Source organism: Polypterus senegalus, chromosome 1 (assembly GCF_016835505.1).
Source record: "Polypterus senegalus isolate Bchr_013 chromosome 1, ASM1683550v1, whole genome shotgun sequence".
In the NCBI taxonomy this organism is placed as follows: domain Eukaryota; kingdom Metazoa; phylum Chordata; class Cladistia; order Polypteriformes; family Polypteridae; genus Polypterus; species Polypterus senegalus.
This window is the reverse complement of record NC_053154.1, coordinates 43,253,322-43,268,261: the sequence shown is the minus strand read 5'-3', so window position 1 is coordinate 43,268,261 and position 14,940 is coordinate 43,253,322. Positions and strand designations below refer to the sequence as shown.

Below are 14,940 nucleotides of genomic sequence, written 5' to 3'. Positions count from 1 at the left end.
GGTAGAAGGCTGAAATTTGACAGGCTTATTCCTTACAGCTTACTTACAAAAGTTAAGCAGGTTTCATTTCAAAATTCTACACGTAACGGTCATAACGGTCGATAACGGTCGACAATGTCCGCCAGGTTGAACTTTCTTATTTATGGCCCCATCTTCATCTTGGTAGGCGGCTTCCCTGCGCTAACTGAAACCGATGTACATACTTATTTCGATGGTATGATGCCACTGTCGGCTGCCATATTGAACTTTCCAACGTCACTAATTCTCCAAATTCCCGTGTAGGTAGAAGGCTGACCCCATCTTCACGAAATTTGGTAGGCGGCTTCCCTGCGCTAACCAAAACCGATGTACGTACTTATTTTAGTGGTATGATGCCACTGTCGGCCGCCATATTGAACTTTCCAATGTCATTAATTCTCCAACTTCCCGTGTAGGTAGAAGGCTGAAATTTGGCAGGCTCATTCCTTATAGCTTACTTACAAAAGGTAAGCAGGTTTCATTTCGAAATTCTACGCGTAACGATCATAATGGTCGACAACGTCCGCCAAGTTGAACTTTTTTATTTATGGCCCCATCTTCACGAAATTTGGTAGGCGGCTTCCCTGCACTAACCAAAACCAATGTACGTACTTATTTCGGTGGTATGATGCCACTGTCGGCCGCCATATTGAACTTTTCAACGGATTTTGTTACTTATGGGCCAATCTTCAAGAAATTTGGTACACGGGTTCCCAATGCTAACTAAATCCTACTTACGTACATATATACGTCCATAGGCTGCAGCTCGGTCACCGTGTGAGGCGGCGTTGGGTCCCCCATCCTAATGCCTCCCACGTTGTTGGCTGCCTGCCTATATAAGGCTGTCCGTCGCTCTAGTCTCTACATTCCCTTCCTTGCTTCGCCACAGGATTCACGTCTCCCTGCTGATAACTACAGCCTTTTTATTTAATCCACGGCTTCTGCACTATTTTATTGTTCATTAATTACGATTATAGTTATTGTGTAGGTATTTTAGACTTACTTTACATTGTTCAGGTACCCATTTCCTTTATCATTCGAACCGTACCCCCATTAACATGTCTATCGAGGTGATCACCATCGATCAAAGAACTGTCACTTACCGAGTGGTTTCCATGCCCAGAGATGGCACCTACCTTTTCCATTCTCTTTGTTGCATATTGCACAGCCATATCAGGCTCACTCTTGATATCCAGAGGAACATTGTGTCTTATGTATTGAATGACTGGGACAGGTTCAAGGTGTGGACTGATAACGGTACAAGAGATAATTATACTACACATGAGCACTACAAGAGTGAAATGCTTAAGCCCTTCACCTATGCTTCTGCATGTGAGTTGATGGCTGCCGCTGAATTGTTCGGTTGTCGCTTTCAAGTGTACCAAAATGGCCAAATATTTTACACCTTTCGACAACCGCCAATGTCTCTTAAACATCTTATATTCACAGGTGACGATTTCAGTAGTGGACACTTTGATGTTCATGGATGTTTAAACTCTCAAAAGCTGGATGTGAAGTTATCGATGAAACCGGTTCTATGCTTACAACGCTTGACAGTTGCCGAATGTCACTTCAACACAAGTCCTGCAAATACTGTCGTAATTGAAGCAAACTATGAAACTCAAACCGATTATGACAGCAGCAATCCAAGCTGTGAGATTTGAAACAAGATTAGTGTTCACATGGCCAACTGTACGTTGCATGCTCAAGAGTAAGCTCAGCGCACAGCTTGATCATATTAAAACCGGAGGGCCGAATGTACAATGTGGTATACAAAGAGATCCTTAAATAATTATTGGCATATTTTCCCTCAGTTTAAAAAGGTTTAATTTTCTTCTTAATAAAAATTTTAAGGCAGTACTTCGCTGCTGCGAAGCGCGGGTATTTTGCTAGTGTATATATATTAATAAAAAGGCAAAGCCCTCACTGACTGACTGACTGACTCCTCACTAATTCTCCAACTTCCCATGTAGGTGGAAGGCTGAAATTTGGCAGGCTCATTCCTTACAGCTTAGTTACAAAAGTTAGGCATATTTCATTTCGAAATTCTATGTGTAGTGGTCATAACTGGAACCTACTTTCGTCCATATATACGATTAACTTAAAGTTCATAGACACGCTGCCGCTGGCGTTTGTCATGCCTAAGACGAATACGATATTTGTGAGATACAAGTTTAATGAGAGGACGCAGGGTATAAACGAGACTTTCGATCACTTTGTAATGGAGTTAAAATTGCTGGTGAAGGACTGTGCTTATGCAAACGAAGATGAGATGGTCAGGGATAGAATAGTGTTTGGCACAAACTCAGCAAAAGTGCAAGAGAAACTTTTTTTACGTTCATAGACACGCTGCCACTAAATCCACAACTTAATACCGGGAATGCCTGTTGAACATCTTAGATTCACGAGTACCGATTTGAGTAGTGATCACTTCGATGAATGAAACCTGTTATCTTTACAACGGTTGACAACGAAGATGAGATGGTCAGGGATAGACTAGACAAACATGGAACGGAACCTGATTGAAACAAATAATGAATCAAATCCTTAATGACAGCAACACATAACAGTCACAAAACAATTACATTGACAATCATGTTACTTTATTTTTATAATGTTTCCTTTTCTTTTTCATAACTTCTTTAACACACTACTTCTCCGCTGCAAAGCGCGGGTATTTTGGTAGAGTATATATATATATATATATATATATATATATATATATATATATATATATATCACGCGTGCACAAACCCCAAACACTGTGCCACAATATATATATATATATACAGTATATATGTGTATATATTGTGGCAGTAGGGGGCAGTAGTGCACCCGTCTCCCAAAACAACCCGAACCACTCAGGCCGGGCTCTGACCCTCTTCCGGTCGACTCATCCCTGAGACCAGGTAATAGTCCAAGACTCTTTTTATTTTCTTACAGTGCACCAAGCACCTTCCACACTCTTCACAAATAAACACACTCTACTAACCACAATAACCTCTCCTCCTCGCCCAGACACTTTGCTCCTCTCCCACCCAGCACAGCTCAGTGTCTGGACTGAGGCAGCGTCCTTTTATAGCCCCTGACCCGGAGGTGTTCCTGTCCCAGCAGTCCACACTTCCTTATTCCTTCCGGGTCAGGGCAATCAGTCCATTACTTCAACCCGGGAGCACGCCATACCTTCCTGTCACGTGACCGTGACGTACTCCCGGGTCATAAGGCACAACAGAGCCCATAAGTCCCCCCACAGCGACTCCTGGTGGTGCCCAAGGTATCCAGCAGGGCTGTGTATAAACGGAGTCCATAAGGCCCTGCTGGACCTCGATCCCGCTGTCTGGAGAGCTCCTCCTGTCGGCCTGGGGGTGCGGACCGGCCTCGGAAGCCGGCAGTCTTCCACAATATACTGTATATATATTTATTATATATATATATATATATATCTCAGCATGGTGGTGCGGTGGGTAGCACTGCTGCCTCGCAGTTAGGACACCCGGGTTCGTCTCCCGGGTCCTCCCTACGTGGAGTTTGCATGTTCTCCCCGTGTCTGTGTGGGTTTCCTCCGGGTACTCCGGTTTCCTCCCACTGTCCAAAGACATGCAGGTTAGGTGCATTGGCGATTGTAAATTGTCCCTAATATGTGCTTGGTGTGTGTGTGCGCCCTGTGGTGGGCTAGCGCCCTGCCCAGGGTTTGTTTCCTGCCTTGTGCCCTGTGTTGGCTGGGATTGGCTCCAGCAGACCCCCGTGACCCTGTATTTGGATTCAGCGGGTTAGACAATGGATGGATGGATACTGTATATATATTTCTAGTGTGCTTTCTGTGATTGCCTAATATCACACCAACTTACGAATAAAAATAATTTTTTGCAGTGATAAAATAGTCATTATGATGTTTATCTTCAGACAACTATTTCTACTCTACTTTTTTGGCTTTTTATGAGTCAGTGATGACTTTTACTTACTGTATGGCAGTGAAGAACAACCACAGTCAGCCATCATGCCAAGCCCTAGTTATTTCTTATCAAGTAAAAATGGCACAGTTAATTTTAAGGCTACAAAAGAGTCTTAGATAAGGTTCAAAAATTAGAACTAATATATAACACTAACTGAAACAAGTTTTCCAACAAATCAAACAGTAATATGCACATCCACATACAAATCAACACAGGGATCAGTACTAGGCAGAACCCACACTGTAACCCAAAGAATAAAATTACGGTTTACAGACTTCAAGAGAGTGGCCTGGTATCTGCTGTGGCACTCACTAGGGAGGAGGAAGCATCATTAACCTGTAGAACACCAAGACCAAGAAGGCAGTTACTCAATCAACCTGCTATGAAGGTCCAATATTTACAGGGACCAAAGGGTGGCAATGCTATCTGGTAGCAGTCAGCACAATTATTGAGATGGTGAATTGCTTAATTAATATCAGCTTTATGGGACAAATAGTATTTTGTGGTCTGACCAAGATTCTACTTTTTATATAATACAGTTAATTTAGTATTCAAAGAAACAATGTATACATGTAGTGTGGGATCATTTTGATCCAGGTTCCAGTAACACTCAGGTAGCATAAACAAGATTTAGCTATTTCAAAATCAAACAGTACTACAAAATGTGTCATTGTTATGAAAATACATGGATTATAAGCATACTTAAATTACAACCTTATGTTATAATTACAGCCAGCACTTGTGTTCAGATATATGTAAAAATTTATTTTAAACTCTTGACAGTTTTAAAAAATAAACAGAATTGAAGTGAAGTTTTCCTTGAACCACTGTAAAAAATTCTAATAAAACAGTTGTGACCTTAGTCTACAATTTCTGACAAATTTTCATAACACTGTGAGATCAACATAAAAAGGCAACAGTCCATCAGTAATTATTCTGTAAAGACTGACATGATATAAAGACTGACATATTAATGTACAATAAGAGACACTATTCAATTGCCAGGCTTTAGCGTCTGAAGCACTATTCTCCAGCTGTTTCTGAGTATCTTTATAAAGCTAATGGAAATCCCCATGACTATGCTAGTACTGAAACCAAACAATCAAGCAAGTAATTTGACTCAGGAAAATGCCAAGACTGAATAAAAGAACTTTTGTGATGCTAGAAAATACAATGAAATGTTTAGCTAAAGTTAAAAAGAAAAATGCTCACTATGCCGATTCTGAACACCTGATATTCTCACTAAGCTTGTAAACAGTTACTGGTAGGAATTATGAACTTTAAAGATGTGGTTTCTTTTAGCAGAGTTAGCACATATACAATGAAGTACAAGTAAATTTGAAAAATAGAGAACAGCTCATTTGGCACAACTACTATTATGAAACACAAACCTTTCAGGAACGTCCCGATGTATTTTATTTCCTCCAGATTTGTGAGGGACTTTGGCATTCTTGTTGGCTGTCATTGTTGGCTCTGTCTAAAGTGTTCAAGGTCACCTGTACCAAAAGTTGAAAATAAAAAAAATATCAAGCATATGAAATAGACCTAGGAAACACATAAAGTTTACATGACCAAAGGTGTAGTAGGTTATTTTTGCTCTTAATAAAAAAATAAACAATACTATATATGGTGTTGCACTTGTTAAAACAGAAACTGCTAACTTATTGCTGTAATTACTAATATTCAAATAATTAATTATTTCAAACTTAATAAAAAACATTATTCTGTTTTCAGAATAGAAAATGACCTTTTAATAGTATTTAATAATTTCCTATAGTTGATTTAAGCATGAAGCTTAGCAACATTTTTAATACTTTTTATGTTTCATACATTTCACACAAATTTGGTTATGGGACGAATTATAGGTAGATGGGTTGATATACATTATACTGTCACAGAAAATAGCCTTTTATGTATTTTGTGATCTCTGTGACCTAAACCAACCTTATTTAAGACCTTGTTCGGCATGTCAAGCGTAAAATAATGGTCAGAATTGCAAAGGATATGTTACCATCAATCACATGCTAAAGGAGTATTTTTTCAAAAAATTAATGAAGCAATGGGCAACCATGACTCCACTTTATAAATGAAAAATCTATGCCTCTCTATTATAAATCCATCCATTTCCTGAACTTACCCTTTACATTGCATTTTTGCTGGGAACTGTACCCCAGCCTAGCACTATCCAGGGTAAGGTCAACACCATACAGCCATTAAACTCAGTTTTGTTACGTGTGCATTTTGCATGTTCTCCTCATGTGTAACAGTGAATATGATTAAGTTGGTTAGAAAATGAGGCATCATTGCTAAGAAGCCTTTAAAAATGTAACACTCCAAAATGGCAACAAAACATGGTTATTATCAGTACAGTATGTTGTGTCTATGATGAGTCCAAGAAATAACAGTTCTATAATAATAATGAAGATAGTACAGTTGAGTAAGTCAAAATGAAATGTATTGAGTCTAGGCATAAGGTTAAATATCAAAAGCACACGCCTAGTCACCATTTCAGATGAAAATATTGGTCATCCATCCATTGTCTGATTTCACCATTATAGGATCACTTGGCAAAAAGGAGCAAACATCCTGGAAATAATGCCAGTCCATCTCAAGGCAAACTCACAAAGGGCCAATTTAAACTTTAAAATAAGAGACTATGCATGTTTTTAGGAAATGGAAGGTGACTACTGTGCCCAGGGAAAACCTATGCTAACATCAGAAGAACCTGTAAAGTCTATAAAGGCATTAAGAAGACCAGAGTAATTGAGCCCAGATCTTTGGAACTGATCATTGAACACTTCTCTTACTATTTAATATGGAAATAATGTTAGAAAAAATTAACGAGAAGCATATTGTTAAAAAAAATTCTTTGAATCATCTACAGCTTCAAAGTTTACAAACATTTTAAGCATCCAATCCATTTGTAGTGCTTACTACAATAGTGAGGATAATGTAAATAGTAAAGTGGAAAAATCTGCCGCTGACATAGTCGCTCCTGAAAAGAGAGTTAAAAAATCCTCCAGCACTGCTACACTATGGAAGTCCCAAAGAGTGTCTGATCTAAAAAAAACGTGCTGAGCCAGCCTTCTGCTGTTATGCACCTAAAATCTGGAATAGCTTACCAATAGAAATTTGCCTGGCTAATACAGTGGAGCACTTTAGGAAAACTGCTAAAAACTCATTGTTTTAACATGGCTTTCTCATACCTTTATTTTAACTCTGATTTTCTGTATATGTATTTAATTATCATTATCAATCATGGTGGCTCCAAAAACCGTACTAACCCCTACTTTCTCCACTATTCTTTTTACAGTTTTCTGTGGTGGTGATCAAAGCACTGTGCTGTCCCTACATTGATGGATTTAAGGCCAGAGGTTCACATGACCATCATCATCAAATTCTTCCATGTGAAGCCTGTAAACCACGAGGACTGACTGAGATCATTTATGTTAGGTAGAATGCATACAGGGGGCTAGGCAGTTTTTTCTGTCCTCCCTGGCCATCGGACCTTACTTTTATTCTATTTAAATTAGTATTGCCTAATTTTTTTTTTGTTCTTTATTTCGCCTTATTAAATTTCTTATATTAGGAATTTGTTAGTTTTCACATATCCCTTGGGGTCAGAGTGAAAGTTATGGGTCTTGCTCATGGGCCCAGCAGAGTAGAATCTCTTTTGGCAGTGACAAGGATTCGAACCGGCAACCTTCTGGATACCAGCACAGATCCTTACCCAGAGCCACCACTTGCCCATATTTATTGCTATATTTTGCCTTTTTTCTCTTTCTTCATCTTGTAAAGCACTTTGAGCTGCAGCCAACAGCAACTTGCATTCAAACAAATCCACATCGCAAGTGACTCTTACTATCTTTGAGAGGGAGGACCTGAACTTTTAAACCACCACACTTTTTAATTAATGATGATGTAATTACTGATTGCATGGGGAATGGGCGGAATCAAGCAATTGGTGGTGCAGGCATAGGGAGATGGTATTAAAAATTGCTCACGCTCATGTTTTGGGAGGTAATCTCGGTGCGGAGAAGACGAGGGCACGCATTTGGAAATGCTTTTATTGGCTGAAAATGGGCCGGGAAGTGGAGCAGTTTGGCAGTGAGTGTCCTGACTGTAAGATTGTTTCTGTTCATAGACCCACTAGAGCTCCACTCTCACCAATGCCTATTTTGGATGTTCCCTTTGAGAGGGTGGGGCTAGATATTGTAGGCCCGCTTCCAAAGAGTAAAACTGGTTTTCAGTATATGCTCATGTTGGCTGACTATGAGACAAGATACCCCAAAGTGGGTGCTCTATGAAGGGCGATTGCACAAACTGTCGCTAAAGTTCTCTCGGAAATGTTCACACATATTGGAATCCTGCGTGAGATTTTAACTGATTAGAGAGCACCCTTAATCTCTTGTGTCATGAAGCAACTGTGTGACAGCCTCGCAATAAAGCACCACTGTTTATCATCCACAGACGAATGCCCTGACTGAGCAGTTTAATAAAACATTCAAACAGATGATACATCAGGTAGCCCATGATGCCCCGACCTCCTGGGAAACCATGCTGCCTTTTCTCCTGTTTGCTGTTCATGAATCCCCCCAGGCAACCACCAGGTTGAGTCAGTTTGAACTACTGTTTGGCCAACAACCACGCAGGGTGTTAAGACATTTTTCAGGAATAGACAAGGGATTCACGAGGCACCTCGCGGGGGCAAATCTGTCGATCGAGTCGTTTTGCTCCAAGAACAGATCTCAAGGTTGTCCTCTATTTCAGAGGAACATACGCAGCGTGAACAAGAGGCACAAAAACAAAATTATGATAAAAAAAGCAAACTCCACGAGTTTAAGAAGAGGGATTGGGTATTGGTGTTGAACTCTTCAGACCCACATAAATTTCAGGCAAAATGGCAGTAGAAGAGCACATCAGTCCAGTGAACTATGAAGTCAGAATTCCAGATCGGTGGAAGTCTGTGCAGGTTTTGAATATTAATCTGCTGAAAGAGTGGCATGAACTGCATGAGACCCTTGTCACGCCAGCAACAGTTGCTCAAAATGAAGTCACTATTGGCGATGATTTAACGGATGCCCAGGAGGCAAAGTTGTTGACACTGATTGGAAAGAACTCTGATATCTTTTTGGCCTTGCCTTACCGGACAGTAATTGTGGAACACAAGATAGTAACTTCACCCGGTGTTACTGTATATGTGCTTCAGTATCGCCTGCCAGAGGCAATGAGGAAGGTGATACATGAGGAGGTGAAAAAGACGGTCAAATTAAGACTTATCCACGAAAAGCAAAAGTGAACGGTGGAGCTCAACTGTTCTGGTTCTCAAAACTGGAGGGCTCGGTCTGGTTTTGTATAGATTTCCGTCACTTGAAAAAGATTTCCAAATTTGATGTGTACCCAAAGCCTGACTTGTCCAGCAAGCCTCGTATATCTCCACCTGGATCTCACGAAAGGGTACTGGCAGGTGCCCTATAGGAATCCAGTTCCAAGAAAACAACATTCATCACCCCAGATGGGTTGTTCAAGTTCACCAGGCTCTCTTTCGGTCTCCATGGAATTCCATTGACTTGTCAACGGATGATGGACCAAATCCTGTGACAACTGTATTTTAAGTGACGACTGGAGATCTCACCTTGACCACCTGTAGGCGGTGCTTGACAGTTTGAGGCTGGCAGGATTGACGGCTAACCCTAAGAAGTGCAAGCTGGGTATGTCAGAAACCTGTTATTTGGGGTATTCCATAGCAAAAGATCTGATCAAGCCTCAGATGAACAAGGTGGGGAGGTGCCTGCATATCCAAGTCTCTAAATGCAGAGGCAGGCTCGTGGCTTCCTCGGGCTTATGGGGTACTACCAATTTTGAGCATCAGCCCCCCCCCCTCACCCTTACTGACTTGATGAAGGGCAGAAAGAATTGTAGTATTGTCTGGTCTGATGCCTGTAACAGAGCCTTCTCTGACTTAAAAGCTGCTTTATCCTCATTCCCGGTTCAACAGAATTCGTACTTTTTGAAATAATTTTTTTCCTAGACGGATGCAAGTGCTTTCAGATTAGGAGTAATGCTTCCTCAATGTTTCAATGGAGAAGAACATCCCATCACATTTCCTAGCGGAAACTGCTTCCCAGGGAGTGCAATTGCTCATTCACAGAGAAGAAATGTTTAACGATTAAGTGGGCAGTGGAGGCCCTCTGGTGTACCTGTGAGGGCAGCGGTATATCCTGGTGACTGATCACGCCCCATTTCAGTAGCTCTACAGTCAGAAGGATGCAAATGCCTGGCTCACTCGGTGGTTTATTCATTTACAGCCATTTGCCTTTGCTGTTTGCCACCGGCCCGGGGCTGCGCATGTCAATGCTGACGTTCTCTCATGTCTGGCCAAGTCTGTGGAAAAAGCTGAGGGGAAGAGGTGAGATTTTTTAACTCTTTTGAGACCCACCCCAAGGAGGCGACATGCCAAAATGTGATTGACGCGTCTGTTGAGGGCTGCTTTTCCTTTGCCAAGATAACAATAGGTTTATAGTGCCCCACAGGTTCACACCACATCACAGTTTCGCTGACCCACAGAGGCAAAGGCAAGCTCACCACCTCCTTGTGCAACACGTCTGTCACCTGATGGATGATGTAAAGAATACTATAACTTGGCCACTAACCTGGCCCCAGCCCTATTAATTTTGCTCTGTCTGTGTGTAGACCAGTGGTAGCTCCCGCTGCAATAAATAACCTTGCTCTTCCTGTTTCAAGTTGAATAAAGCTGATTTTCCTGAAATCCTTAGACTTAGCCTTGTCTTTTGGGTACAAGGCAGCAACTCACATGTCACAATATGATAATAGGTAGTAAAAAGCTCAATGCTGATTATATTAATACTAATGCTATTGTTTCAGTTTTGGCCAAAACTGCCAAAAATAAAGATTTTGGGGCATTAGGGTTACAGAATTTCACATCTAACCAAATGTTCCTTATTATAGCCTGAACTATTGTATGCAGTACTGTTTTCATAAATGCCATAAGGTGTTACTTAGTATGTGGCAAACCATCACTGAGAATGACACCCACTTTTTTACATTTTCACCAGACCAAGAGAAGCAGACAAAAATTAATGATAAGCTGCAGTCACATTTATTATGTACGTATGCTCTGTTGATCATGTCATTATCATCTGGTTAGACAGCTACAGTACCGTGAACAACCCAATGAAATTTTGCATAGTGCAACTAGTAATAAGAAGCCGCTAATGCTAAAAGTTTTACAATTAGGACTTACAGCTTTTGTATCCTTACTTCACTGAAATAATAAATGAGTGAATGTTTTTCTGAAGGTTAATATGAAGTATCACATGGCACATCATCTGTTTTTCATCATATGTGAAATTAACCAGGATTCCATAGTTAAGCACATTAACTTACTCATAGGAATCCATAAGATGACAGGTATAGATGTCAGGTACACAATTAATATTTCCACTTGAAGACATTTTATGACATCAGATGTGATAACAGCAATATAAATAGCAATTACTCATTAACAGTGCTTCTCAATAAAATAATATCAAGCTTAGTTTATAAATTTTTTTAATAGCTCGCAAAAAACTGTATATGACTGACCAGGTAGTTACATGATGGTTAACAAGGTAAACCTTCCTTTATTCTGAAATGTTGTGGTGTGCTGGTCGCAACACATATAGAGTGTTGTAAGCTTCACTGACTAAATAACTATCAATATGCCGGAATAAGTGTAAAGGCCTCAACTGACAAGTTAAGAGAATTAAGCTCCTTTGTCTTAGCATAGATGTTGTTATGTGGACCTAATTAAAGATTTCAGAACACTTAAAGGTATCAATCGGGAAGAATTATTTTGGTTAAGCAGTGCATCGCATAAAACAGTCAAAAATAAGGAAAGATACATATGACCTTTTTCATAGGAGCAAACCACACCCCACCAACACTCAAGGCTGGCAATCTACTTAACCTCGTTCTCTCAGGCAAATGCACTCCCAGAAATGCAACTGTCACTTCTCGTTCATGCAAGTTCATGCTATATAACATTCTCAAGATCAGACCTTATCTAATGTAATATGTGGCACAACTTCTGGTCCAGGCTTTGGTCTGATTACATCTGGTATACTGCAACTCACTTCTGGCAGGAGTATCCACATGTGCTATCAATTCACTGCAGATGATTCAGAAAGCTGCAGCCCATCTTTTTTTAACCAAACGAGACAGGCACATGTCACTCCTCTCTTCAGGTCACTACATTGGGTCCCTGTAGCAGCATGCATTAGGTTCAAATCCCTGATGCTCGTCTACAGCACCTGTGTATAAGGAGACACTGGTGAGGTGCTATATTCCTTCTCACCCACTCAGGTCTGCCACAGTACAGTGCCTGGTGATGCAGCCTCTACGTGGTATCAAGTCTCAATCCAGACTCTTTTCCTGTGTAGTTCCTAGTTGGTGAAACAAGCTGCCCATCTGTACTGCTGACTCTCTCAATGTATTTAAGAAGTAACTGAAAACCCAGTTGTTCTGTGAATATCTGTCTAACTGACTGGGGAAAAAAAATTACTCTGTGATCATTTATATTGTTGGTTGATATGTTGCTACATTTTGTTTATTTGCTTTATTGTTAATCTATGATTGTAAATTTATTAATTATTACATGTTGTGTCACATGTCCTACCACACTTGCTGAACAAACAGGCTCTAGCATAATGTTACTCGAGTATGTTTACCTCTTTTGTAAGTCACTTTGGATAAAAGCGTCTGCCAAGCAAATAAATGTAAATGTAAACTACCAGTTCATGTAGTTCAAGCTCATGCTCTGATATCTTTTAAAATCCAGGTATAGAATTAGCTACTAAACAAGTCTGAAGTACAGATAATCTTCTGCAATTTGTAAAATTTGTTATGATGATACTGGACTCTAGCTTCCCCACGAAACCTACTCTTGATAAATTGATTTGGAAGATGGATAGAAAGATATTCAAGCTAATGTACACTGTAAAAATAAATCTTGCATGTGTGAAAAATAATAATAAAAAATAGCTAACTATACGCAAAATAATCATTACTTTAATTAATAAAAATGGGTTTTACCCTTTTTATTGATTATTTCATTCTAATTCGATAAAAAAATTAAGAATAATGTTAACTTATTATTTTTCTTAAAATGCAAACATTTTTTATAGCTTATTCTAAGTAAAAAAAAAACTATACTGTTAATTGAACACATTTAAGTTAAGTTAAATTTAATGACATGGCACTTCCTCTCACATCGATTTCTTGGTCTTTACAACAACTCATTCAGCTGTAACGCTTATCCATAATAAGAGCTATTTTACTATGAATGTGTAAGTATAAAGCATATTAATTCCGTAATGAATAACTAGTATTTCATTTCGTATAGTTACAGACGTAAGCATTCGTTGTTTTCATGAAACCTTTCCCTTCATGTGGGAAACATGGCGAGCAAGGTAGCGTCTTTCTAACAACCTACCTCGTTGGAACATTTCTTGGAAAGTTACGTTTGTTTATATATTTTTTTTTATCGTTTAAAACTTTTATTTTACACAGAAAAAGAAAATGACACTTTCAGATGAAGAAATTAAAATTTGCATTGACATTTGAATGTCAGTAATTCAATAAAAATTATCCTCAGTCATTTGATTTAATCTTTCTTTGAAAATATAGATTCGTTGTTGTGACTATTTGTGTATGTGCAAATAAATAAAGATATATGGAATTTTAGCATGTATTTGTTATACAGTCATTTCTGTCCAGCATTGCATTATTACTCATTTTTTGAGTACAGTAATTCAAATGAAAATGGAGTAAAATAAAACCATTTTTGCCACTACTTATATTTAATCAAACTCATTTATTTTAGGTAAATTTGAGTAAATTAATACATTAACTTTACTCAATAGTGCAGTATATTAAATCTACTCAAAAATATTGCTTGTAATTTGTTGCCTTACTTTTTTAAGTACTTTTAACGCATTACTTTTTACAGTGAGCAGTATAGTGTATACATGCAAGCTACCTTTTGTGCTCCTTATTTTCAAAGTTCTTGCAATTGGAACAACTGATTAAAAGATTGGCCATAAAGTTATCCAAGACAGTGAAACACAATTTTACATTTACAAATATATCTGCAGCGCATAATAAAGTCAATAAGGCAACAGCTTTAATCCTCAGTTGTGGATACAGACATTAATACAATGAGCTGCTCACTAGGTTCTGAATAAACTGCTAAAATTAGACTTTCCTGCTTCAATATTCTGCCCCTAAGATCTTGAAAAATAACAAAAATTATGATGACAGTACACACTTTAGTCTAGAGAACAGCTATAATGCTGTTCTGTCTGCTTAGATTTTTATGATTATTGCTACCATGACAGTGACTACTCCATTTTTGATTTAAAGATTTCTACTGTATTTTCTATTTTAAGCCCTTCAATTCCATTCCTCGCATATAAACTTCATTAGCATTTATATAAAGGGTTACTGCTCTGTTTGGAATGGGAGTTCCCAGGCAAAACTCAGAAACAGTGATAAGTGTAAACAAGGAGTTCACTTCGCTGTGAGTTTGGTGGAAACACAGAAATGTTTTAGATCTTCACTAAATTGTGCAGATTGCATTGAAGTCAATGGGGAAGAAAGAAATTAACTAGTTTGGATTAGACTATTATGATTCAATGGTCTGACCCTGAGGGCTAAGGAAGCATCTTACAGCTATGCTACACCAATTATGTGATCTAAGCTGTGAGGCAGCAGTGCTAACCACTGTGCCACTGCTAATCTAAACTAAACCAACCAAACTGTTTCTTTCATAGTTTGTACAGCTTTTTTGCATCAAATACAGTAAATGTTAGACAATTTCAGCAGACAAAAAGTGATTTCTCCAAGGCATGCTTTAATAATATCTCCAGTTCCACTTCCCGCCTCTATATTTTCTGGCAGCATTGGCCAA

At 39.0% G+C, this 14,940-nt stretch overlaps 1 protein-coding gene across 1 annotated transcript in view; it reads right to left on the bottom strand.

Annotated features, from left to right (window-relative positions):
• The window catches only part of dennd2b (DENN domain containing 2B), a 419,955-nt gene that overhangs the window by 220,070 nt on the left and 184,945 nt on the right, over window positions 1-14,940 (bottom strand). The window contains exon 2 of the mRNA XM_039748358.1: window positions 5,363-5,467. Coding sequence (XP_039604292.1) covers window positions 5,363-5,436 — 74 coding nt within the window. The 5' untranslated portion in view covers window positions 5,437-5,467. The remainder of the gene's footprint in view (window positions 1-5,362; window positions 5,468-14,940) is intronic.